The sequence below is a fragment of the Micropterus salmoides genome, unplaced genomic scaffold (assembly GCF_014851395.1).
Source record: "Micropterus salmoides isolate LMB-PRFRI ecotype aquatic unplaced genomic scaffold, ASM1485139v1 Ms_hic_scaffold_1, whole genome shotgun sequence".
Taxonomy (NCBI): Eukaryota; Metazoa; Chordata; class Actinopteri; order Centrarchiformes; family Centrarchidae; genus Micropterus; species Micropterus salmoides.
The window spans coordinates 52274024-52300608 of NW_024040040.1; the positions used below are offsets into that span (position 1 = coordinate 52274024).

At 38.5% G+C, this 26585-nt stretch overlaps 2 protein-coding genes and 1 pseudogene across 3 annotated transcripts; all 3 read right to left on the minus strand.

The window, feature by feature from the left end:
* Window positions 1-26585, minus strand: part of LOC119896614 — an 858889-nt pseudogene that overhangs the window by 466918 nt on the left and 365386 nt on the right.
* LOC119896851 (CD276 antigen-like) lies at window positions 2285-8360 on the minus strand. The gene is made up of 7 exons (XM_038710285.1): window positions 8156-8360; window positions 4560-4886; window positions 4154-4420; window positions 3699-3992; window positions 2905-3011; window positions 2800-2837; window positions 2285-2425 (listed from the first exon to the last, which is right to left on the minus strand). The coding sequence occupies exons 1-6, from the start codon at window positions 8223-8225 to the stop codon at window positions 2802-2804; spliced, it is 1101 nt and encodes a 366-aa protein (XP_038566213.1). The 5' UTR covers window positions 8226-8360; the 3' UTR covers window positions 2285-2425; window positions 2800-2801.
* Window positions 9585-25377, minus strand: LOC119896904 (CD276 antigen-like). 2 transcript variants are annotated; one of them, XR_005443318.1, is made up of 6 exons: window positions 25260-25377; window positions 19409-19726; window positions 16245-16511; window positions 15170-15272; window positions 15041-15093; window positions 9586-12629 (listed from the first exon to the last, which is right to left on the minus strand). XR_005443318.1 is itself a non-coding variant. In XM_038710335.1 (5 exons), the coding sequence occupies exons 1-4, from the start codon at window positions 25327-25329 to the stop codon at window positions 15187-15189; spliced, it is 741 nt and encodes a 246-aa protein (XP_038566263.1). In that variant the 5' UTR covers window positions 25330-25377; the 3' UTR covers window positions 9585-12629; window positions 15170-15186. The 2 variants fall into 2 exon arrangements, 1 of the variants encoding a protein (XP_038566263.1); XM_038710335.1 differs by lacking the exon at window positions 15041-15093 and having other exon boundaries at window positions 9585-12629.

Genomic DNA, 26585 nt, shown 5'->3' on the forward strand with positions numbered 1-26585 from the left:
TCTCCCTCACACACACATTTCATTTTAGCAGTTGTTAATAAGTAACTGTTGTACAACATCACACTGTCAGACTGCAAAGCTCAGCTTATTGGCTTGTGTAATATCTTTGTCTTCGCTTCTTTTCTAACGCGGTATAAAGGCTCTGAAGGAAAATCTTCACTCACGTCCTTCTGCAGGAGACAACGTCCAGAGAAAACTCCAGACCACCAGAGACACAGAACAGCCGACCACCATCATCTCCTGGATCCTGAAAAATGAGCAACAAAGTCTGACATGTGGAAGCCAATCATCCTGTTAGCCTAGAGAAACACAGACCTGCTTGGCACCAAACTGTCATAGTTGGGTTTTTTTAGCTTACCTGTACATGTTTGATCTTGCTTGTAACCACTCCTGTTAGTCTCCTGCTGCCTGGTTTGTCTTCACTTCTCTGAAGTCAGTTTCCTGTAAAACATTTGATGGTTCTCATCTGTGAAGATTTGCTGCTTTGAATGATTGTAGATCAATTAAACCTTATGTATAATTCCATGATGTGGTAGTTTTAGACGACTGTTTCATAGGAGGCTTCATTCTTCTGCCATTACCAGGCGAGCAAACAACAAATTAAAGTTCTTCACTTCGGACACATCTTCATTCTGTATGCTTCAACATGGAAATAAATTTTCCATATTATGTTTTCTATGATCCTACATCAACAACATTTCCTTCCTTGTTTAAACAGACTCCTGTATTGGTTATCACTTTAAGGGTACTGGTTTTGTTACTGGTGTTGTAAAATTTTAATCGATACCCCACCCTACAGTTATAGCTGATTTTTTTATGGGTCAATACAAGTAGAGGTAATTTGGCCTACTGTTGCTTTATAGACTTTTTGGGTAGGCGGGGTTTCTACAACAAAGATTTCTGGGCAGCCCCCAATGTTTCAAGAGGCAAAAGCCCCTGGTTATAACCATCTTACAAATTCCATTTGCAAAATATAAAACATGATTTTACACAAATCAAAGTTCTGTATACTTCTTTATGTCCCATGTACACATTTCCGTTTTTGCTTTAAAGATTTAAGGAGTAAAAATAGACTCTGATTATTCCGAAACCCCATGAACGCAACTTCAGTCACCGCTCACTCCTCCCTAAACACGCTTGTGATGGCAGAAAATTGTTTTCTTCTTATAATCTTTTATGCAAGTACTTATAAGAGTGCTATTTCTCCATTATTATTGTGTCTTACACATTGTTTAATCTTTAACCTGTTTCCAAATTTCACTTCCCTTCTTGCTTCTAATAAACCAGATGACTACTGCTACTAACATTGCTTGTTCTTGTCTTGTTCTTCTTTTACATTTTCAATGTAGTGAGGAAGCGCGCTCTGTAAAGCAGTTTGTCCCTTTGGGCTACTGTAGAAACATGGAGGTGCAACATGGCGACTTCCATGTAAGAGGGCCTGCGGTGAATGTAGATAGAAATGTCTCATTCTAAGGTAATAAAAACATAACGTTCAGTATGTAAGGTCTTTATACACCACTACAAACATAGTTATGGATATTATATTGCATTTCTAAATGTTACACACTGGACCTTTAAGTGAGGAATTCTGTGATTTACAGATAAAGGCAATCTGTTTAAGATTTAAGCAACATGCTGTGTTCAGTTTGCATTATTCTATGAAGTCAAAATATAATACATAATTAATTAGTTTAGTAAATACAAAAAAGTGGAAAAATACCATTTAATAAAGTTTTTATTATTAAATTTATATTGCATCATCACAGAACACATGACTCAAGCCTCACAGATGACAGCAAAATATTTTTCACAGTCAAGTCAAAGAGTCTCAAGAAAATTACGACGTGGGGACAATTTTCATTGTTATAATGATTCTCAAAGATCTCAAAGAGACAGCCTTATCTTTTGAGCCAGAAGCAACAAGTTTATTCAACAATTGGTTTATTGACAAAGGAACAATCAGCAGCTGCACTCAGTCCCAACTTCATTATGTACATCTGTACAATCTATTGTCAAACTGACACAGCTTTTACATGAATTCTACTTTAACTGAAATTATACATAAATATTTTATAAAGCCCTAACAACCACTTTGTAACCTTCATTTGTGCCTTCAAAAGACCTCTGATACCCAAAGGTTCAAGTTACTTTTGTCTCATCTGAAAACAGTTTTAACAGGAATCAAGTCTTTTTATTCTTTTCTTCTATCTTTTTTTGGATTTAAATATCCTTCATTATGGAAAAAGTGTGGTATGTCAAGAACATCTAGCATCGAGCAGTAAAAGTAGTTTGACATAATGTAGCACTTCAGAGCTGCACAGTGTGACTTCATTTCACTGCAGCAGTGGGTTGGTGGACATTTGTCAGAAATGTCTTCCTCACACTGACTTTGTCCCTCTTCATTAATTTCTTCAAGTTGATTTTTCTGCAACAAATAAAAAGAATTCACTGTTAAAAAAACTCAAAGTGAAACTAAAGATAATCTTTCATTTGGGAGTCTTCACTATAAAGAACAAAATAAATTCATGCAGCAAACATGAAGCCTTCATTTCATTTTGGTTACATTGTCTTTTTTTATCTTCAGATTACTGAGCCAGAAATTATTTTTAGATTAGATTTGATGTTACACTCTGCTTGTGTCTTATTTAGGTCAACATTTTATTAGAGACAGCAGTTCATAAAAACTGAAAGGTTTTTTTTAGTAATTATTGATGAATTACAGCTTGGTCTGCAAAATGATTTAAAGGTGAACTCACTGTGAAAGAACTCTTCTGTATTCAGTACAGACGATATACTTACCGTCACAACTCCGTGTCTGGTCTTCTTTCTCTTCCTTTCTGTCCAACACACATCATCATCATCATCATCATCATCATCAGGTGAAGGCAGAATGTGTTTTCTTACCTTTTTATTTTTGTAGTACAGCACAACAAGGCCTGCTGCTAGAACTACAAACAAAATGGCTCCAACCACCAAACATACAATAACACCTGTGACACCAGTTTGACTCCCTGAAACAGAAAAAGATTCAGTTTATTGAACTTTCTACTAACCAAACTTCCACGAGTGGACTGACTGATAATTCCTGTAGCATCAACATGTGAGGTTGCAGTCTGTTAATAATGCTAATATGTTCATGATATCAGGTGGGAATCACACCTTCAGTGTCTGTTTGACAGGCCTCATAAGCAACAAACTGTGATGCACTGTGTGACACCTTTCTATCAGAACCAGCATTAACAATTTGACCTACAGTATCTCGTCTGTTGGATCAGACCACAGGGGCCAGCCTTCTCTTCCCACATTCATCAGTGATTCTCGGCCCTCCGTGACCCTGTAGACACTTTTCCTTCCTTGGATCCTTTCTGAAAGGTTCTGACCACTGCAGACTGTAGTTAACTATCAATGGTCATAATGTTATGGCTGATCGGTTTATGTCTGTAATGTATTTCTTGTCCTGTCCCTCTTTTGAATATTTCTAGCTGTTCAGTCAAAAACAACAAACAGTGGAGGTCAGCATTATGTTTTCATCTGCGTTTACCCTCAGCTGTAGTATGTGAAACACAAACTGGGCTCTTAAACTGATAAACTGCCTCTTTGACCTCTGGTCGAAACCCTGCCCAAATGTTGAACCGGAGATTTTATGCCGATAGTTTAAATAACAGAAACAGTTTTTACTCATTCAGACTTGATGTCACCTTCTATCCTCAGCAGGGTGTTGGTTATGTTTGTCTCCTCGTCATCGCTGAGTTCACAGGTGTATATCCCCTCCTGTTTCAAAGACAAGTCTTGTAGTGTGAGGCTGCCTGACTCAGACACACCCTTCACCTGCTGCCTCCACTCCTCTGAGACTGTGTAGGGGACGCTGGTCCTGGTCCGGTTCAGGATGATCTGACTGCGGTTGAATCTCCAGACGAGGCTGAAGTTCAGAAGGGAAGTGTTTGAGGCAGAGCAGAGGATTGTTGTGTCAGAGCTGGAACCATCGAGAGAAGCTGAAAATATACAACACAAAACAAAAGATAAATAAACAAATCCAAACACTTGTGAATCAAATCTCTTCTTACAGGAGTTTGTTGTTGCAGGAATCTTTTAAATCAGTGCAGACACCAACCTGGTTTATTGGTTTAGTTGACAGATTAGACGTAATACTCACTCAGTTCCCTCAAAGTGGCTCTCCTCCTGTTCCTGCGAGTGCTGACGGTGCAGCTGTAGACCAGATCAGTAACCCTGTCTGAAAGTATCAGAGAGCTGTTGATGTTGTAGAGCTGCTGTTCAGTCTGCTGGACTCTGGTTGTGTTCTTGAAGGCCACTTTGGACGGAGGTCTGGTGGACCAGGTGAGTTCAGGCTCAGGGTAGATCCCCTCTGAGCTGCAGGTGATCCTGTTTTCTTGCTGCTCCATGTCGACTTTATGGACCGGAGCTGCAAAAACAGAGATCTTGATGTGATACGGATGAACTCACTTTCAATTTGACAGCACATATGCTAAATTTAGAAATGTACTGAACATAAAGAAAACACAAGTTGATGGTTTTGTGTATCTACTGTGTGTTTCTCGTACCGTCCACTTGTAGGTTGATAAATGATTCCTTGTTGCCTCTGATGATGCTGGTGAAACACCTGTATCTGCCCTGGTCCTGAACCTGGACCCCAGTCAGCTGGAGCGAGGCGTTTCCTCCAGAGATCTGGTCCTTGAACAGTGATGTCCTGCCTCTGAAGCGCTGGCCCTGGTGTCCCAGCTGGTCTTGGTTGTGGTAGTAGGAGTGGACAAGAGTGTCTCCTGCTGTCACATGATACCAGTGGATGACTGCATCAGTGCCGCCCTGGAAGCTGCACGGTAAGATGCAGCTCTCCATAAAAACACTGGACACCTCAGCATCTGCAACACCTCAGGTACAAACAACATACTTTATTTTGTACCAAGTCGTTCTCACTCTCAAGCCGTCATTTTTGAACACTTAAGGTAGGTGTATAATATATAACAGTGAAGTCTGAGTAAGGAGGTGACTGCCGTGGACAGATCGGCCATAAACTGAAATTTCATGTAGGAGGCCGATGTTTGCTTCTTATGTGAAACAAAAAGTGTTAAGTGTTGCGTAGGTTATGAAAGTTGTGAAGGTTACACATGTAGCGTTGATTAATGGTGTTATTTTAAGCCAAACTAGGAAGTTTTTCCCTCAATCAAATTTACAACGTTAGCCATTAGTTTTATTTTGAAAGTCTAACCAGACGTAGCCTATTTATTATTGCTATCTTGACCGGACATTGTGTATTGATTGTTGCTAACTTGACCTGGGTACCCAGGGGTTACAAAGCGACACCAAATGGTCTTGACAAAGTGTAGTGTTCACTGTGAGTTTTTAAAATCTGAGAGTAAATGTGTGCTATAAATAGATCATAATAAAAAGCTATTAAATTGGGATATTATATACCTTCCTGCCCAGTCCCAAGGGGGCGGGGTTTAGCCTTAACCTGTCAGGCCACACCTGAACTGATAAGAGGCATGATGAGGCTCTGCTCAGTCACTTTCCCTTTGTTTGCATGAAGTCTTGCTAATCCTTTCCAGTTGACTGTTAACTGGATGCATTATTTGAGTAAGTTCTGTATATTTGTTAAAGTTATTGCTGTTTCCTTGTTCAATAGTGAAAGAGTGCTTTAATTTGATTATGACCTGTAGCCTACCTTCTGTCTACTGATTGCTTTCATTTGCCTTTTAGCTGTTCAATCATCTGTCAGTCAACTATTGAAGTGGGAAACTTTAAAAGGACAATAAACTGTTGAACAGCTCTCATCTCTGGTCCTCATACTTTAACTGGTGTGCATTATCCAGCTTCCATAAAGGCAAGTTTCTACAGCTTGAAACAATGAAATACTTGTTTTATAACCAATTTTATAGCTAAAATCAAGACCTGTCACCCAGCAGGGTGGTTAGGGTGGACGGACGGATCCTTTCCTTGATCATTTATAGTTAGTTACTTTTTTAAACTGCTAAAATTCTTGTTATACTTGTTTAATTAAATTGTGGTCTTTTGTGACTTGATAAGGGAACGAATTATAGCCTCTTATGCTTTCAATTTTAGTTTGTTTGGCAGATACTTTATCAAATCAATGGCTAAAAACAAAATTAGATATTGTTTAATTACATGTAACTAGTTACTTCCCAACACTGGTAACTGAAATAATATTTATTATATGCCTAAACTAGTGGTAAACTATACAGTATATGAAAGTTTATTGAATATGCTGAGATTATCTAAGTAATATAGTAACATTATACTGTGTTACGGCCGCCGCTGGCTGCCTTAGAGTAGTTGTGTTTTGGAGTTCTCTGAACAGTATGCAAATCCCCGCTGCAAGCACCTGTTGAGGATTGGTTCCCCTGGAACCACCCACTTCCTGGTTGCTGTTTGCTGGTGTCTGATTGGTGTGGCTGAAGATCCAACCGAACCTGCCAACCAGGACTCACCAATCAACACCAGCTGGCCTACTAATAGTTTGTGTTCCTGCAGTTTGAGGCGACTGTGAGCCAGTGATCAGTCCACCTTGTTGTTGGTTGTGTACCCCTGTGGACACTGGTAACTGAAATATAATATTTATTATATGCATAAACTAGTGGTAAACTATACAGTAATGAGAGTTTATTGAATATGCTGAGATTATCTAAGTAATATAGTAACATTATACTGACAGCTGACTTGAATAACATCAGGTCCAGTGATCTGCCGCCCAGTCGTGCATTCAGTAACTCAATACAGCAGCGTTATTTGGATTAGTAACTGTAATAATATTGCTGTTTTGGAAATAGTAATCTGTTACACTACTAGTTACTGGGAAAATGAGTAAATGTAAAATGAGTAAGTAGTATATTATTATTATTAGGGAAACACTTTACCACCCTCCCTCCTCTGAGGGAGTAAACACAGCCTACAGCTCCACACTGCTCCCCACCACATTTTGAAATGGCTGATTTTGTCCCCATCAGTTTTTAAAAGCATTTGTTAAAAATATTCTAAAAATAGCACCAAAAACTGTTAAAATGTAAATGCTTTGAGAAAAGGCTTTTTTGCACAATAAGAAAATTTCCAATGCAATATAGTTTCCCTCACGTAAAAAAAGACATACTCACTATAATTGGAGCAGAAAATGTCTCCAGAATGCAGGAAATTACGAGTTTAATACTCAAAATCTTCTGGGGGAGGAGCCCCAGCCTCCCTGGACATATATCTCTGCATCTAAATAGTGCTAAAATGTTTCTCATCTTGTTCTCGTGCACGATCATGTCTCATGACCCAAATGTATCATCACGCCCCCAATCTGAGCCCGGATGTCCCCACAACGTTTCAACACAATGACGTGTTCACTCCCACAGATCCACCTGCATCATTGCATAGACTGCCCTCCCTGACTAGACCACTCCCCCAGATTATATGACCCCCCTTCAGGCCTGTGACTCTTTCCCTCCAAATGATTCCAGGAAGAACAAAATATGGACTTTTCACCTTTATAATATTTTGTATGTATGGCATGTTATTATGCTAGATTTTTAATTAAGGAGAAAAGACTGTGGGTGCATCAATGATGTAACTTAAAACGATGATCTAATTTATTAATATATTATGTTTAGTACTATTCAGATGTATTTTCTTTCAATATTCCTTTTGTATACAAAACATCATTCACCATCCCACTGCTAACCATTTTTATTCACCTTTGACTACAATAAACTGTTGGACCGATTACAATCTGTAGCCTAATCACTCTTTATTAATGTATTACCAACACTGAAACTATGAATTCACGTCCTGTTTCTGGGCTAAATGCCATTCTGTTAAATGCAGGGCAACTTTGTCCTGATAACAGTTACTGTAGGCTAAACTGTATGTGACACCCTTATAACATTATGAACATTAGAATATAAGTTTCCCATTACTACTTAGCTTCAGGCAGCAGTGCGATCTGCTTTGCTGTAGTCTGGATCTAAGTTATTAAGTACATGCAGTTGGCTCGGAGAAGGTTTATCTGTTAAGTCTAGTTTTGCATGCCGCCCCTTGGCTCCTATTTCTTGTTCAACATCTCTGTCTTCTTTTCTAACGCAGTATAAAGACTCTGGACGCTCTTACCTTATTTGTGTATCTCTGAAGTAAAAGCTTCACTCACCTCCTTCTGCAGAAGCTAACATCCAGAGAAAACTCCAGACCACCAGACACACAGAACAGCCAACCATCATTTTCTATTCTCTGCATGTTTTTTCACATTAAAACAGAGAATGATAACATATCCAGTGTGATCCACATCCTTTTCTGTTTACTCAGGCACTTTATATTTGCCCTTTTCCTTTCCCCTCGTTATCCCTGTCCTAGTTGTTGTTCTGTCTTGACTTGTGTTTGTTTTACTCCCACTAAATTCCTGTCTGTAAGCTGAACCTGTCGCCACATGTTTGCAGCTGCAGCTGTAAGTCAGTTTTTCATGCAAAAGCATTTGTTGGTTTCAGTTTCTCACATTGAAGATTTGCTGCTTTTCCTCTGAAAGATTATAATAATTGTATGTTTGTTAATAATATTGAGGTTTGGACACATCAAGCTTTGTGAATATGCAACAAATCTTTACAACCCAAGTCAGCCATTCATGGAGAAGATAATCAGTATATTAATTCATAAAAGTATATTAATAGTACAACAGACACAGGCATATTTTACTGCTTTAATAGTTTAAGTACATTTTCCTGATTATACTTTTACTGCAGTAACATTTTCTATGTTTTATTGTAACAGTATTTTATTTTGCTTCACTGCAGTCTGCATTTTAAAAACATCTTAAAAACATGATGTTGAAGATTTACTGAGGAAAAAACTGCATTTCAAAATATTACAGTATTTCGATTATCGAACTTTAAAGTCTGAACAAATGTTACAAACTTTACTGTTTGTAAATCAATAAAATGAACTGCTGTTTGTTGAGTTTTATGTTTATCCTTTTCTTGAACTAAAAATTAATTTATTAATTCCATTTAGTTCCATTGAGAGAAATTGTGGCGTTTCTCATTTCTTAATTTGAAGAAGACTTTTTGAAGGTAAAGAGGAAATGTTTTTAATCAGAAAGTTAAAGTGCAGGATCTCTGTATGTGTTTTATTTCTCTTCAGGTTTTAAAGTTAATCTACAGTATTGTGCAAAAACACTTTCACCATATCCAACCTGTTAAACCTGGTCTGCGGTCTGAGTTAACAGGTTGTGACATGTACAAATATGAACTGCAGTTTGTGTGTGGAAAAATATCTTACTAAAATATCAAACAGACTTGGACCCCTGCAGTGTGTTATTCGTATATAATACTACAGCACCGATGTTGGCAGAATTAATCTGACGCCTGGCAATAACATCCTTTATATTAAATGAAGAGAATCGCGTGGCCGACGTCTTCAGACGCTTGAAACATCACTTCTGCCTCATAAAGCAGCTTCATTCAGTTTGACAGTTTCTATAGTTTTGCACTTTGATCAGCACATTAGTGAGAGAAGAGAGAAAACACATGAACCCAAAGTGGCACTGGGCCAAAACTATACAAAAAAGGTACGTTAATATTTCATGTCAGCAAAATAATTTAATATTTAGGCAAAGCAGCTTTATTTATAGAGAACATTTCAAACACAGAGGCAATTCAAAATCAATTAAGATACAATAAAATTTGATCAAATTAAATAAATTAAAATTACAGACCAGAAGCACAGTTACAGCGCCGTTGTAAATTGTCCAAAGTGAAACAAAAGAAAATAAAAGTGCAGTACAGAAACCAATCAGTGAAGGCTCAGCATCTGCCAGCTTCAAACCCCATGTGACAACCAGGCAGTCTATGGTTAAATCCAGACCCTCAGTGTTTTGTTGTAGATGTTTTTTGGCATTTTCACTTTGCTTTATTGTGTTATAAATCTTTGTTGTGCATGTAACTTGTGTAATAGGTTTGCAAACCGGTGGAAAAACAGCTAAAACAGCTACAGCTAATTTTAAAAGAAAATATTATTTTGAGGTTTAAAAAAAACAGTTTTGCTATGTAATAGCAATGTAGGAAATATTTGCAGAATTTAATAAAAATTGTATTGGATAAGAATCACAAAGTATCCCTTTAACCCCTAGTTTCTCCAGAGGCGTGTGACCTCTGACATCTATAGCAATTGAAGTCGTTTTGGATAAAAGCGTCAGCTAAATGAAGTCAAAATATAAAAAACATGATTTTTTAGTTTGGACAACACAAAAAGTACAGTAGAGTAGTACTAGTAGTAATTGTAACTGTAGCACAGAAAATGTTCATAATAACACCTGCACAAAATATTTATTCCAGCACCTTTTTCACCTCATAACACTCTCTGTGTACAAATGTTTTAGTTTATGGTGTTTGTTCTGTTGTTTGTTGAGCTGTTTTTTTATGCTTCTTCTGTGTACGCACATCGAGAACAATATGAGACCGGAGTCAAATTCCTCGTATGTGAACACATATCTGGCCACTGAAGCTGATTCTGAAAACATGACTCCAGCCTCACAGGTGAAATATCAAAAGTCACATAAAGTCTGAAGAAAATGATGACGTGGTGACAATTTATCCACTCAATGATCCTCAAACATCTCAACAAACACACAGCCTTGTACTGTATTTGTATTGACTTACAGTAATTAATCAGCAGCTACACTGTGGCCACTTTATTAGGTACAACTGTGCAAACTAATACAAAGAATTTAAGTTGCTCTTGATGTTGCACACAGAACATTTTACAGACCTCCAGCTGAACAGATTGTAAACAAATATAAACAGAACAGTTATGTTTACAAATGGTAAAAAAATAGATGTGTTAAAAAATATACAGTCTATAAAAAGCAACAATGAACAACAACATACAATTTCTGTATACAAGTCAAACTGTTTCTGAACATTTTAAACATGAAGGTTGCTGCACCACATTAAGGGACGCCGTCCCTCTGTCCTCTGTCCCTCTGTCCCCCGTGCAGCTTTGGGACTCTGATCCCTGTCCGGTTCATCTTCTGCAGACTAACAGGCAGAAACTAACTCCTCACCAACAGATTGAAATTGTATTTGGCAGGTGAGCTCATCACAAGCAGTCTAGTGCTCAAAGTTATAAACAGCTGATTGATTTCAGAATAAAATAAAAGTGAGCTTGGGACTGGTGGTGCTGTGGGCTCGTACACTCCCATGGAAGAGCGAGGATGTTAAGTGTGTTAGTGTTTTTAGTTAAAACCATTTATCTTCTCTTTTAGTGAAATAGTTCTTTGTGTTTCTGTGTCTCTTTTTTTCCTGTTTCAGGTCTGTTTGTTAATAAATATCTTATTTGTTTGCATGTAATCTGTTTCCTGTTTCTTGTGGCCCGGTTTTTATATTTGTTACTCCTCTCTTTACCTCTGGGCCTGAGCCACATGAGGACGTAACAGCTGTTGCTTCTTGTAGTAACTCAGGGGCAGACTGTGAATTATACAGAGACAACCGGGAGGGGGAGTCAACCTTTTTTTTTTTCAGGTCAAAAAGAAAACCCAGTAGAGCGCAGGCTTTTAATACAAAACTCACAGTATCCTCGCTTATTTAACTAATGTATGCAGCCTGTAGATGATGGTAAATCAAATTCATGACATCAGTTCATGGTGCTCCATACCACATGACAACTTTTGTAGTCAGAGGTCAAAACTGCCAGATAGTCAGACACAACAGCAGACCGTCATGACCGCTCAAAACAGACCCACACAATACTGAACCAGAACCAAAGACACTATCATAAAATTATTATAATTATCATTTCAAGTTTTAGCAAATAAGATGTAATCTGCGTTCAATAAAGTAGTCGTCATACACTGTTGGGGAATTAGGAAATAAATGATATTAAACAGAATACTGTCTAGCTCAATATAAAAAGTGCAATAAGATGTCGTTTGTTCTGAATTGGCACTATAGAAATAACACTGGATTTTAACGTTTACCTAGCCAGGTACAACTCCTGAATTCTACACTGAAAACAAATATCATCTTTACTGTAGAAAGACTCACAAAATACTTTAAGGTAAAATAATAAACACTATATTGGCTTTAAAATGTGTATCTACGATAACTAATCCTTTATTTTACTGCTCATGCCTGAGCACCAGTGTTGGCTAACAATTACATAAAATATGGATATAGTGGTAATGAAATGACTCGGGGGGCTCTCAGCTAGCTAACATCACTTAGCTCATTTAAAGTAAAATACATGCTAATTACGAAACTCTGAAGGCGGGAATGTTAAGTGTATTAAACAAGCTAGATAGCTAACTACTGACATTAAACTGCAGCGTTTCCATTAACGTGTGATGCACTGTGCATGGAGCAGCTGCGAGTTAATGTTCAACTAACGTCCGTGTTAGGACATGGTGTGGTCCAATTCTAGGTCAGATATCATACTTTAGGATTCTTGAATTTAAGGCATCAGTATGTGAAATATATTGTAATATTTACAATGACAGGTAAGAAAGAGCCTCCTGAATTGTTGTTTTGCCCTTTGAGGGGGTCAAACCCCGTAATTCGAACCATGCTCGGGGTTCATTATGGAGTCAAACTTTTGCTTCTTCCTCTCTCGTCAAACCTTTCTTCAAGTTGATCTTTCTACAAATAAGTGAACAGAATTCACTGGTGAAAAACAGAAAGTGAAACTAAAGACAAACTATCATTTATGCATCTTCAGAATAAAGAACAAAATAAATTCATCCAGCAAACACCAAGCCTTCATTTGATTTGGTCAGATTCTCTGTTTATTTTCTGACTACTGAACTGATCTTTTTCTACTAGTTGTGCATGATGTTACACTCTGCTTGTGTCTTATTTAGGTCGACATTTTAGCCGAGATATGGAGGACCGATCCTGACACAGGCAGAAATAAATACAGAAATAAATAAATGCTCAATAAATAAATAAGCATCTAATTAAATAAAAAAATAAAGTAAATAAATAAATGTAGGTAGTAATTAAATTATACAAGGAGAAATAAATGTATATATTTTAATTACTGCCTTTACTTACTCACCTTTGTTATAATTACCTTATTTATTCATTCTCCGTTATAATCTTCAACTTTATTTATTAATTACTTATTTTTTAAATGTATTTATTTATGTGTGTTTTAATATTTTTGTATATAATATATTTTGTTTTATTCTTCCTTTGTATTTTTTTACCTTATTTATTTTCACCCATGGTATTTATTTCTGCCTGTCCTTTTTAAATTTCTGTATGCATTTCTGCCTCATTATGCAAATGAGGAGGGGCTGTGTCTCAAGGGGTGAACTTCTGCCCATTGGTGGACCAGTCAGACAGGAGAGCTCTAGGCCTACTCTGCCTGCAGACATCAACGAGCTGCTCTTCACACAGTCAGATGGCTTCCTTCAGTGCGCTGAGGTGTTTAGCTACTCTGTTTGAAGACAATACTACCAGCCATGTCTTCCTTCTCTTTTCATGTGGACACTCTGACCTACAGAGTTTTCAATTAGTGACTTATACGTACACAGAACTGCAGGAAAGTGAGCTGTTGTTTCTGAGAGCCACATCAGTTAGCCGCAGCTAAATCTGGAGTGCACTCCTATTCGAGTATTTACGGTAAATGCTCCCACACGGAGCAGCTCGTTGCTGTGCTGTTATCAGCTGCTGTTTCAACAAAAACACCATTCAGGGTGAAAATTCAACCGTGGTGTTGTGTCGGGAGATGCAGTGACTTCACCAGCGCAGCGGTGAGTATTATGAATAATACATGTAATCTGTTAAGCTATTAGGAGAGTAAAAGTCCGTTAGCCGCTAGGCTAATTTATGTAGTGCTAACATCATATAGGCTAAAGCTCTTGAGCTAGTGGTGGTAACAAATAAACTAATCTTAACAGTTACCATTAAGAAGAATTTTATGCTTCTGTTAAATGTGATTGCTATTAAGCCGTGTTTTGTGTGGTGGTGAAGTCAATTTAAAGTTAACTTTACTGCATTTAACCAGTCGAAATGATTTAATGAAGGCTAACGTTAGTTACTGTACTTCTATGTCTCACACAGAAAACACAGGAGGAGGCATGCGGAGAACATAACCATATTCTTCAGAGGAAAAGAAGAAGGAGGAGACTCTGACTGCAACATGCGTCTTTGTAAAGAGAAACGAACAGAAAAAGTTTCTAACTCTGCCTGTCAGCTCGCTCTGCTCCGTTAAAACTGAATTTACCATACAGAATTGAATACGAGTGCACTCCAGATTTAGCTGCAGCCAGCTGACCGTGTGCTTCTCCCTATACCGCAGTTCTGTGTCCATGCATGCAGCAAACTGAAAGCACTGTCTGTCGGAGCGTCTACGTGAAAAGAGAAGGAAGACATTGCTGGTAGTATTGTCTTCAGAGTTGTTAAACACCTCAGCGCACTGAAGGAAGCCATCTGACTGTGTGAAGAGCAGCTCGTTTCTGTCTGCAGGCAGAGTAGGCCTAGAGCTCTGATTGATCCACCAATAGGAGAGAAGATGACCCCTTGAGACACAGCCCCTCCTCATTTGCATAATGAGGCAGAAATGCATACAGAAATGTAAAAAGGACAGGCAGAAATAAATACCATGGGTGAAAATAAATAAGGTAAAAAAATACAAAGGGAGAATAAAACAGACAAAAATATTAAAACACACACAAATAAATACATAAAAAAAATTGTAATTAATAAATAAAGTTGAAGATTATAATGGAGAATAAATAAATAAGGTAATTATAAGAAAGGTGAATAAGTAAAGGCAGTAATTAAAATATATACATTTATGTCTCCTTGTATAATTTAATTACTACCTACATTTATTTATTTACTTTATTTTTTTGTGTATTTAATTGGATGCTTATTTATTTATTGAGCATTTATTTATTTCTGCCTGTGTCAGGATCGGTCTTCCATAGAGACAGCAGTTCATTCACTGAAATGTTTGCAGCTTGTCCTGCAGTGCAAAATGATTTAAATGTGAACTCATTGTGAAACAACTCATCTGTATTCAGTACAGATGATATACTTACCCCGACAAAGTTCCATTGCTCTGTGTCTGGTCTCTCTGTCCAAAACACATCATCTGTCCAACACACATCATCATCATCATCATCATCATCAACATCATCATCAGGTGAAGGCAGACGGTGTTTTCTTACCTTTTTACATTTTTTTTTTACAAAAGGCCTGCTGCTAGAACTACAACCAAAATGGCTCCAACCACCACACCTTCATTAACACCTGTGTCACCAGTTTGACTCCCTGAAACAGAAAAAGATTCAGTTTAGTGAAATTTCTACTAACCAAACTTCCATGAGTGGACTGATAATTCCTGTAGCATCAACATGTGAGGTTGCAGTCTGTTAATAATGCTAATATGTTCATATTGTCAGGTGGGAATCATACCTTCAGTGTCTGTTTCAGGAACTTCTGGAGAGTTTTAGACTTTAGAGTTCACTTTTCTATTTCACAGAGCAGAAACATCTTCTTTTGTACAAACATATGAACCCACAAGGTCTGATCACTCAGACTCTTTATGGTACTCTAGAGGCCATCTGAATACTGAATATCTTTAATTTCTCACTTACGTCAGGCACCATGTGGTTAAACTTCTAGTTAAGAAACCACACCATGATCTCAGAATAATTATCGACCATCCAATTACCTTCCAGTTGTTTCAGAAGTATTAGAACATATTGTGCCTCAGCAACTCTTTCAGGACCTTTTGTTCCACTGAAACTGCACTCACTAATGTGCTGAATGATTTTCTGCTCACTATGGCTTCTGATTTCTGCTCAGTTTCCTCTGTTACTGGATCTCAGTGCAGCTTTTGATAACACAGATGACTGTATACAGCTAGACAGAGTGATAAAATGAATATGACGGCTTCAGTCTGGTTCTCTAGTGGTTTCCTATAAAAGGTATTACATCAGGATGTTCTGATGTAGTACCTCATGGCTCTGTTCTTCATATAAAATAAAACAATAAATGAATAAACAGATCCAAACACTTATGAATCAAATAATATAGAAACACACATTGAGACACTGTCAGATAATAAAGGGTTTGATGTATTTGTTTACTAAATTAGTTTGCGGTATCCAAACCACTAGTGAAAAGGTAAAAATGGTTTTAGCAGTAGTTTGTTGTTGTGTAGTTGCAGGAATCTTTCAAATCAGTGCAGACACCAACCTGGTTTATTGGTTTAGTTGTCAGATTAGACGTAATACTCACTCAGTTCCCTCAAAGTGGCTCTCCTCCTGTTCCTGCGAGTGCTGACGGTGCAGCTGTAGACCAGATCAGTAACCCTGTCTGAAAGTATCAGAGAGCTGTTGATGTTGTAGAGCTGCTGTTCGGTCTGCTGGACTCTGGTTGTGTTCTTGAAGGTCACGTTGGACGGAGGGCTGGTGGACCAGGTGAGTTCAGGCTCAGGGTAGATCCCCTCTGAGCTGCAGGTGATCCTGTTTTCTTCCTGCTCCATGTCGACTTTATGGACCGGAGCTGCAAAAACAGAGATCTTGATGCTGTTTGTACGGATGAATTCACTAATAGTTTTATGTACCTAATAGTTACAATAATAGTTTCTAATAGTTTCTCATCTGGAAGCCTCCCTGCTAGCCTCCATCCTGTAGCCCTGACTTTTTGACTCCAAGCTACTGTTCACCCCTGTAACTTGACATCATGCATTTGTTTATACTCTTCATACTTATACAGTCCAGCCTGTACTAGATGAACTTAATATGCCCAAAATGAAAAGCAGTATATTAATACAGTTAAATTATGGTCATTTCTCAACTTCATCTATAAGTCATTATGAGATATACCGCCAGAAAATCAACCTGTGTAACCAAAAAAACTGTTCACAAGTTAATAAGACCCTGTCTCTCCAGAACCTACTGCTGTTAAATGACTATTTTATTATCTCAAATTACTCCTTTTCTCAGTTCATAGAGGACAGTGGTAATGACAACTATTTCCCAGCCAAACAAAAACTACGTTGCATGATTATGCTTTTATTGATGTTATCTGGTAATATTCAGCCCAATCCTGGTCCTGTTCCTGGTCCTCCTAACACTTTGCAATCCTTAGTCACTCCTTCATATTTCAAAAGCAGACATTGCCTTTGTTGCCATATATGTGAAATCTAAGTTTATAAGCTCTGTAACCCTGTCACTAACCAGGGTTTCTGGGAACTCTGATTGTTTTAAAGACTTACGTAATGACCTAAACTTAGCGCAACTTATTAATGAACCAACAAGAATAAATCCCAAAGCAGAAATAAAATCTACTCTCCTTGATTTAATCAACACAATTTCAGTTCATAAATATACCTCAACTGCCGTGTTTTGTAATGACGTCAGTGACCATTGTGCAGTCGCTTGTGTAAGAAATACAAAAATCCCTAAGGTAAAACCGCACATCATCCTAAAAAGACATTTTAAAAGTTTTGAACAACAGGCTTTTCTGCATGATCTGTATCACAGTGATCTCAGCAGGGTGTCTTTGTTTTCAGATGCTGAAATGGCATGGGATTTTTTTCATTCAAATTTCATTTCCATTGTAAATAAACATGTACCAATCAAAAGGTTTAGGATCAGTGGTAAGGACAACCCTTGGTTCTCAGACAGCCTATCAGAGCTAATCTGTTTGAGAAATAAAATGTAGGCACAAGCTAGATTCTCTAACTCTTCTGCTGATTGGACTGCATTTAGAACTGTAAGAAACAAGTGTACTTTGATGATTAGAAAGTCCAAATCTGAGTTTTATTTGAAGTCAATCACAGAAAACTTAAACAACCCTTCAAAGTTTGTCAGGTGCACGTGTGACCTCATACCTCCCTGAACTCTCATTGGTTCAGATGAAATAAAAGACAAAGCAGCTATAGACATCAGTTTAATAAACACTTTAGTCAGGCTGGATTCATATTTGATCAAACCGTAAATAAATCTGTCCCATGTCCTGCCATGTCAGCATCTGAAAATGTAAATCGGGAATACTTTAATTTTAAACCGATTTCAGTGTCAGAAGTTCATAAAGCCCTCAGAGACATTGATCACAAAAAGTCTGCAGGTCCAGATAATCTGGATCCCTTTCTGTTAAAAGTGTCAGCTGATATTACTGCTGAGCCTGTAGCGCATATTTTTAATTTGAGTCTTCTTTCCAACTCCATTCCCAAAAGTTGGAAAGCAGCCTATGTTTTCCCTTTACATAAAGTTGGAGACCCATCAGAACTGAATAATTACCATCCAATATCAACACTCTCTGTTCTGTCAAAGATCTTGAAATCACTTGTGAATGTACAGTTAAAACTGTATTTAGCTGACAAAACATATTAAATAATTTTCAGTCAGGGTTCATAGCACTATCACTGCTGCTACATTAGTGAGAAATGATATTATTGGGGCCTTAGATAAGAAGCAACACTCTGCTGCATTATTAGTTGATCTTTCTAAGGCATTTGATTCAGTTGATCATGGATTGTTATTGACCAAACTACGTTCAGTTGGTTTAAGTGAGAAGGCTGCTGCATGGTTCCAAAATTATCTTGTAGATCGTACTCAATGTGTTTATGCTGAAGGTTATAAATCTGATTTTCTGTGTCCCTCGAGGATCAATCTTAGGACCCATTCTTTTTTCAATTTTTATAAATGATTTGGATAGAGATGTTCAAGCCAAATTACATTAATACGCTGATGATACAGTGGTATCATCCACTGTATCAATGGTCCACCATTTCAGCAGCAGTGCAGGAACTTCAGACTGCATTTCAGGCATTGCAAAATACATTATTCTAAAGTCTAAAACTGGTTTTAAATACACAGAAAACAAAGTTTATGGTCTTCTCAAAAGCTCGAGCACAGCTACTTGACAACTGTGGTCTCTGGTCCTTAGATGGGAAATCAATTGGTTGCTTTTTAACGTGCCACGAGTTGCAACCGAATTGGGAAGAACTGCTTTCTCTTATTCAGCACCTTGGGCTGGAATAATCTACAGAAAGAGCTAAAGTTAGAAACCCTTATGACCATTAATGAATTTAAAACTACTGTAAAGAATGTTGTGATGGAGACATGTTCTTGTATTTCTTGAGAGTCTCATTGTGTTTTTTTTTTTTTTTAACATTTTGTACTTCTTTTATCATGAAAATGTAACTTGGTGTTTATTATGTATGCATTTGTTGTGATTTGGCTGCTACCTTGGCCAGGTCTCTCTTGTAAAAGAGATTCTGAATCTCAATGGGACTTCCTGGTTAAATAAAGGTTAAATAAAAAAAATGTAAAAAAACAAACAAAAAAAAAAGCTCACCAATTTGACAGCACAAATGCTAAATGTATATTTTAATTGCACCCGAAGAAAACACAAGTTGATGGTTTTGTGTATCTACTGTGTGTTTCTCGTACCGTCCACTTGTAGGTTGATAAATGAATCCTTGTTGCCTCTGATGGTGCTGGTGAAGCACTTGTATCTTCCCTGGTCCTGAACCTGGACCCCAGTCAGCTGGAGCGAGGCGTTTCCTCCAGAGATCTGGTCCTTGAACAGTGACGTCCTGCCTCTGAAGCGCTGGCCCTGGTGTCCCAGCTGGTCTTGGTTGTTGTAGTAGGAGTGGACAGGAGTGTTTCCTGTTGTCACATGATACCAGTGGATGACTACATCAGTGCCGCTCTGGAAGCTGCACGGTAAGATGCAGCTCTCCATAAAAACACAGGACACCTCAGCATCTGCAACACATCAGGTACAAACAACATCTTTATTGTACCAATTCGTTCTCACTCTCAAGCCGTCACATATGGACAGTTGGTCAAGACCCCTTGGCATCAGTTTGTAACGTACTGGGTACCCCCTTAGTGTCACACTGGGGGAAGGCCTGTAGTGTCATTTTTGAACACTTAAGCTAGGTGAATAATATATAACAGTGAAGTCTGAGTAAGGAGGTGACTGCAGTGGACAGATCTGCCATAAACCGAACTTTCATGTAGTGTTTTTCCCTCAATCAAATTTACAACGTTAACCATTAGTTTTATTTTGAAAGTCTAACCAGACGTAGCCTATTTATTATTGCTATCTTGACCGGACGTTGTATTTTGATTGTTGCTAACTTGACCTGGGTACCCTGGGGGTTACTAAGCGACACCAAATGGTCTTGACAAAGTGTGGTGTTCACTGTGAGTTTTTAAAATCTGAGTAAATGTGTGCTATAAATAAAAGATCATAATAAAAAGCTGTTAAATTGAGATATTATATCACTTGAAAAAATTAAATACTATTACTCGTTTTATAACCAGTTTTATATCTAAAATCAAGACCTGTCACCCAGAAAGGTGGTTAGGGTGGACGGACGGATCCTTTCCTTCATTCAATTCAATTCAATTTTATTTATATAGCGCCAAATCACAACAACAGTTATCTCACAGCGCTTTTCATAAAAGAGCAGGTCTAGACCGTACTCTGTGATGTTATTTACAGAAGCCCAACAATTCCCACCAAGAGCAGCACTAGGCGACAGAGGCAAGGAAAAACTTCCTTTTAAGCAGAACCATGGCTCAGGGTGGGCGGCCATCTGCCTCGACCGGTTGGGGGTGAAGGGGAGAGAGAGAGAGAGAGAGAGAGAGAGAGAGAGAGAGAGAGAGAGAGAGGGTAAGAGAGAGAGATCGGGCAAGAGAGGAACAGAGAAAAAGAGAGGGATGGAAGGAGAGAGAGGGGAGGGAGGCAGTCTACACAATATACACACAGAGGATTTACAGACAGTAAAGGTGATGTTGCCATAGACTAAATGAAAAATGGTATAGATATGTGTGGTAGTGTTAATGATAACAATTGTAATGTTAATGATTATAATAGCAATAATAATAATAGGACTAGTAATAATAGTCGTTGTAGCAGAGGGTGTCGAGCAGGAACACGGGGGCAGCAGGTGACCCGCAACCACAGATCCAGACTCCACAGCTCCAGAGCCAGAAACACCTGCAGGAAGTGATAGGAGGAGAGAGGAGAGAGACGAGAAAGCACAAGACTACCGGAAAGGGGAGAAGTTGTGTTAGTAACATGCAATAATGGGATAAGGTTGCATACAGAGGGAGAGAAAGTAGAGGAGAGAGGAGCTCAGTGCATCATGGGAAATCCCCTGGCAGTCTAGGCCTATAGCAGCATAACTAAGGGATGGTTCAGGACTCACCTGAGCCAGCCCTAACTATAAGCTTTATCAAAGAGGAAAGTCTTAAGCCTACTCTTAAATGTGGCGATGGTGTCTGCCTTCTGAACCCAAACTGGAACCTGGTTCCACAGGAGAGGAGCTTGATAGCTGAACGCTCTGGCTCCTAGTCTACTTTTGGAGACTCTAGGAACCACAAGTAACCCTGCATTCTGGGAGCGCAGTGCTCTGGTGGGGTAGTAAGGTACTATGAGCTCTTTAAGATAAGATGGTGCCTGACCATTAAGAGCTTTGTAGGTAAGAAGAATGATTTTAAATTCTATTCTGGATTTTACTGGAAGCCAATGCAAAGAAGCTAAGACAGGAGAAATATGATCTCTTTTCCTGGTTCCTGTCAGAACAAGAGTCTTAATGGACTTTTTCAAGCAGCCTGATAATAAAGAATTGCAGTAATCCAGCCTAGAAGTAACAAATGCATGGACTAGTTTTTCTGCATCATTTTTAGACAGGATGTTGCTGATTTTCGCAATATTACGTAGGTGAAAAAAGGCGGTCTTTGAAATTTGCTTAATGTGAGACTTAAACGACATTTCCTGATCAAAGATAACTCCAAGATTCCTCACAATGGTGCTGGAGGCCAGGGCGATGCCATCAAGGGAAACTATATCTTTGGATAATGCGTCACGGAGGTGCTTGGGTCCCAGAACAATAACTTCAGTTTTATCTGAGTTTAACATTAGAAAATTACAGGTCATCGAGGTTTTAATATCCTGAAGGCACATTTGAAGTTTAGCTAACAGGTGAGTTTCATCTGGGTTGATCGATAGATATAACTGAGTATCATCTGCATAACAATGAAAGCTTATGGAATATTTCCTGATAATATTGCCTAAAGGAAGCATATATAAAGTGAAGAGGATTGGTCCGAGGACAGATCCTTGAGGAACTCCATGACTAACTTTGGCATGCATGGAGGACTCATCGTTAACATGTACAAACTGAAATCGATCTGATAAATAGGACTTAAACCAGCTTAGAGCAGTTCTTTTACTGCCAATGAAATGTTCCAGTCTCTGCAATATGATCTGATGGTCAATGGTATGAAATGCAGCACTAAGATTTAATAAAACCAGTACAGAGACAAGTCCTTTGTCTGATGCAATAAGGAGGTTGTTAGTAATTTTCACCAGTGCTGTCTCTGTGCTATGATGAGCTCTAAATCCTGACTGAAAATCCTCAAATAAACTATTGCTCTGTAAAAAGTCACACAGCTGTTTAGCAACTACTTTCTCCAGGATCTTGGAGAGAAATGGAAGGTTAGATATAGGTCTATAGTTGGCTAAAACATCCAGATCAAGTTTGGGTTTTTTCAGAAGAGGTTTAATTACAGCTACTTTAAAGTACTGTGGTGCCTATTGATAAAGATAGATTGATCGTATCTAGTACAGAGGTGCTGACTAAGGGTAAAACATCTTTAAGCAAAGTAATCGGGATGGGGTCTAAGAGGCAGGTTGATGGTTTAGATGAAGAAATGATTGAAGTTAGTTGGTAAAGACTGAGGGAAGCAAAGCAGTCATATATCTGGTTTTACAGCTGTTTCTAAGGTTCCTGAGTTTGGAGATAAGTCGGTGCCAGTTGAGGGCAGGTCTTGGTGAATTTTGTTTCTAATAGTTAGAATTTTATCATTAAAGAAGCTCATGAAGTCGTAACTACTGAGAGCTATGGGAATACTTGGCTCAATAGAGCTGTGAAAGAAACCTGGGGTTGATCCTATTTTCCTCTATTAATGACGAGTAGTATGCTGCTCTGGCATTACGGAGGGCCTTCCTATATGTTTTAAGACTATCTTGCCAAATTAAACGAGAATTTTCCAGTCTGGTGGAACATCAATTCCTCTCAAGTTTCCGTGATATTTGCTTTAATTTGCGAACTGTCTTTGTTTTATTATTTTCTTTTTTAGAGGGGCTACAGAGTCGAGTGTCATTCGCAGCGAGCCTGCAGCACTATCAACAACATGATCGATTTGGGAGGGACTGAAATTAGCATAGGAGTCCTCTGTTACTTTGTGACTTGATAATGAATTTAGAGCTGATGGAATCGCATCCTTAAATTTAGCTACAGCACTATCAGACAGACATCTTGTATAGAAATTTTTGCCCAATGGCGTGTAGTTCAGCAATACAAACTCAAATGTTATCAAACAGTGGTCAGATAAAGGGAATCAGACCAGGTCTTCCCCAGAAGGTCTGCCAATGATCTACAAAGCCCAAATCGTTTGCTGGACACCACCTTGACAACCAGCGGCGGAATGACGACATGCGGCTATACATGTCATCACTGGTCAGATTTGGCAGGGGTCCAGAGAAAACTACGGTGTCCGACATTGTTTTTGCATATGTACACACCGACTCAACATTAATCTTAGTGACCTCCGATTGGCGTAACCGGGAGTCATTACAGCCGACGTGAATAACAATCTTACTGTATTTACGTTTATCCTTAGCCAGCAGTTTCAAATAAGACTCAATGTCGCCCGCTCTGGCCCCAGGGATGCACTTAACTATGGCCGCTGGCTTCGCTAACTTCACGTTTCTCAAAATGGAGCTGCCAATGATCAGAGTTGGTTTCTCAGCAGGTGTGTCGCTGAGTGGGGAAAATCTGTTAGAAACGTAAACAGGTTGGTGGTGCCCCGTGGGCTTTAAATGCTTACGACTATTCCTCCTTCGGACAGTCACCCAGTCACCCCTTCCTGGCTACACAGGAGATGCTGGGGGACCACAGGCTAATTCAGGCCGTTCCGCACCGACTACCGGGGACTGGCTAGCTACAGTAGCTAAAGACTGATCTACCAAGGTGCGGAGCCGGACTTCTAAATCACTGAGCCTCGCCTCCATGTCTAAAAATAAACTACACTTATTACACGTACCATTACCGCTAAAGGAGGCAGAGGAGTAACTGAACATCTGACACACCGAGCAGGAGAAAGTAGTAGAGAGAGAGGGAGAAGGAGAAGCCATCGCTAGCTGCTAAGCTAAATTACTGTAGCGTCAGCTACCAAAACTTTAGAACAACTATGAGACTGAACAGCAGTCACTAAAAGATGGAAAGAACTGTGAGTGCTTAGGCAAAATTACTATAAGAATAAGTGTTTAGCGGACAGTTGGCCGCTGTAATCTAACAAATGAAAGTCCACCAATCAAAAGAATCACTCTGTGGATGAGGTTGGCCTGGATTAAATTATGATTATCCAGGTAATATTCAAATTGCTGAGCTGAGCAAGAGTTATGTGCATAAAGAATTAAAGGCCTGCTCTATAGGCCTTCGCAGGGCCACACATAGACAAACAACCAGGAACACTCACACCTAATTTAGGGTCACCAATCAACCTAAGCAGCATGTCTTTGCACGGTGGGACGTAGCCAGAGCACCCAGAGAGAACCCTCTCTGACACGGGGAGAACATGCAAACCCCACACAGAAAGGCCGGGGCAACCAGGGTTTGGACCTGTGGGCTTCATTTCTAAGTGAGGCTAAAGCCCATTGACAACAAGGCAGTAAAACTTTGATTTATTATTAGTGATTTCATTGAAAAACTACAATATAACCTCTTTAAGATTCTGCTGATGATTTTAGTTACTTTTTTTAATTGTTTAAAAAAAACAAATATTCTGTAAATATAAATAAAATCAAATTCTGGCCATATCTTACACATTGTAAGACCGACCTAAACTAAACTATGAATTCACGTCCTGTTTCTGGGCTAAATGCCATTCTGTTAAATGCAGGGCAACTTTGTCCTGATAACAGTTACTGTAGGCTAAAGTGTATGTGACACCTTTATAACATTATGAACATTAGAATATAAGTTTCCCATTACTACTTAGCTTCAGGCAGCAGTGCGATCTGCTTTGCTGTAGTCTGGATCTAAGTTATTAAGTACATGCAGTTGGCTCGGAGAAGGTTTATCTGTTAAGTCTAGTTTTGCATGCCGCCCCTTGGCTCCTATTTCTTGTTCAACATCTCTGTCTTCTTTTCTAACGCAGTATAAAGACTCTGGACGCTCTTACCTTATTTGTGTATCTCTGAAGTAAAAGCTTCACTCACCTCCTTCTGCAGAAGCTAACATCCAGATAAAACTCCAGACCACCAGACGCGCAGAACAGCCGACCATCATTTTGTTTTACTCTCTCACCAAATTCCTGTCTGTATGCTGAACCTGTCGCCACATGTCTGAAGCTGTTCTGTAAGTCAGTTTTTCGTGCAAAAGCATTTGATGGTTTCAGTTTCTCACATGTAAAGATTTGCTGCTTTTCCTCTGAAAGATTATAATAATTGTATGTTTGTTAATAATGTTGAGGTTTGGACACATCAAGCTTTGTGAATATGCAACAAATCTTTACAAACCAAGTCAGTCGATTCATGGAGAAGATAATCAGTTTATTAATACATAAAAGTATATTAATAGTACAACAGACACAGGCATATTTTACTGCTTTAATACTTTAAGTACATTTTCCTGATTATACTCACTCACTATACTTTTACTGCAGTAACATTTTCTATGTTTTATTGTAACAGTAATTTATTTTGCTTCAAAAAACTGCATTTCAAAATATAAAGATATTTCACTTGAACTTTAAAGTCTGAACAAATTTTACAAACTTTACTGTTTGTAAATCAACAAAATGAACTGCTGTTTGTTTAGTTTTATGTTTAGCTCGAATCTCAATCTAATCCTTTTTCTTGAACTATAATATCTATATAAACTCATATTATTTTATCATGACTTACAGGGAAAGTGGAAATAATTTAAACATCAGTTTCATTTGTTGTTCATAGAAAATGTCATCTTGGGTTTTAGTATTTATTTATCAGCGTGACATTGCTGCAACAAAGAGAAGCAGATAAGGAGTTAAACGTCACATTGTTAGAATGAACAACTGTGTTACTGTGAACTTATGAAAGAAAAGGCAGAAAGACTGTCAGCAGCTCCTTGTTGGTGCTTTGGCCTCCGGCTGCAGTGAGTTTTACAAACCACCAGATGTCAGTGTGCTGCTGAGTTTGAAGCCAAATCAAATTCCTGCCAGCTTCAAACCCCATGTGACAACCAGGCAGTCTATGGTTAAATCCAGACCCTCAGAAAAACTCAAGTGTTGTTGTAGATGTTTAAATAGCTCATATTATTTTATTTGGCATTTTCCTTTTCTTGTGTAATAGGTTTGCAAACCGGTGGAAAAACACACTGAGCTGCAGCACACACAGTGACAAGACGTCTGTAACTGTGATTTTAACAGGTATGATCATTTTGGCTAGCTAAATCAGACTTAAAACAAAATGTACTAACCAGAGAAAATGAACAGCCCCCCCCTCCTAATAAGCTTTTTCAATGCCGCAGGTTAAATCAATGTCCCACTGATTGTATTGAGCCGC

What these genes read in the sequence shown, in the direction of transcription:
- LOC119896851 (XM_038710285.1), bottom strand. Translation starts at nt 8,225, where the DNA reads ATGATGGTTGGCTGTTCTGTGTGTCTGGTGGTCTGGAGTTTTCTCTGG. An exon ending in TATCAACCTACAAGTGGACG is followed by an intron (nt 4,421 to 4,559) that starts GTACGAGAAACA and finishes CTGTTTTTGCAG; the next exon opens with CTCCGGTCCATAAAGTCGAC. An exon ending in TGTACTACAAAAATAAAAAG is followed by an intron (nt 2,838 to 2,904) that starts GTAAGAAAACAC and finishes TGTGTTGGACAG; the next exon opens with AAAGGAAGAGAAAGAAGACC.
- LOC119896904 (XM_038710335.1), bottom strand. Translation starts at nt 25,329, where the DNA reads ATGATGGTCGGCTGTTCTGCGCGTCTGGTGGTCTGGAGTTTTATCTGG. An exon ending in TATCAACCTACAAGTGGACG is followed by an intron (nt 16,512 to 19,408) that starts GTACGAGAAACA and finishes CTGTTTTTGCAG; the next exon opens with CTCCGGTCCATAAAGTCGAC. An exon ending in AGCCACTTTGAGGGAACTGA is followed by an intron (nt 15,273 to 16,244) that starts GTGAGTATTACG and finishes TTTCTGTTTCAG; the next exon opens with GGAGTCAAACTGGTGACACA.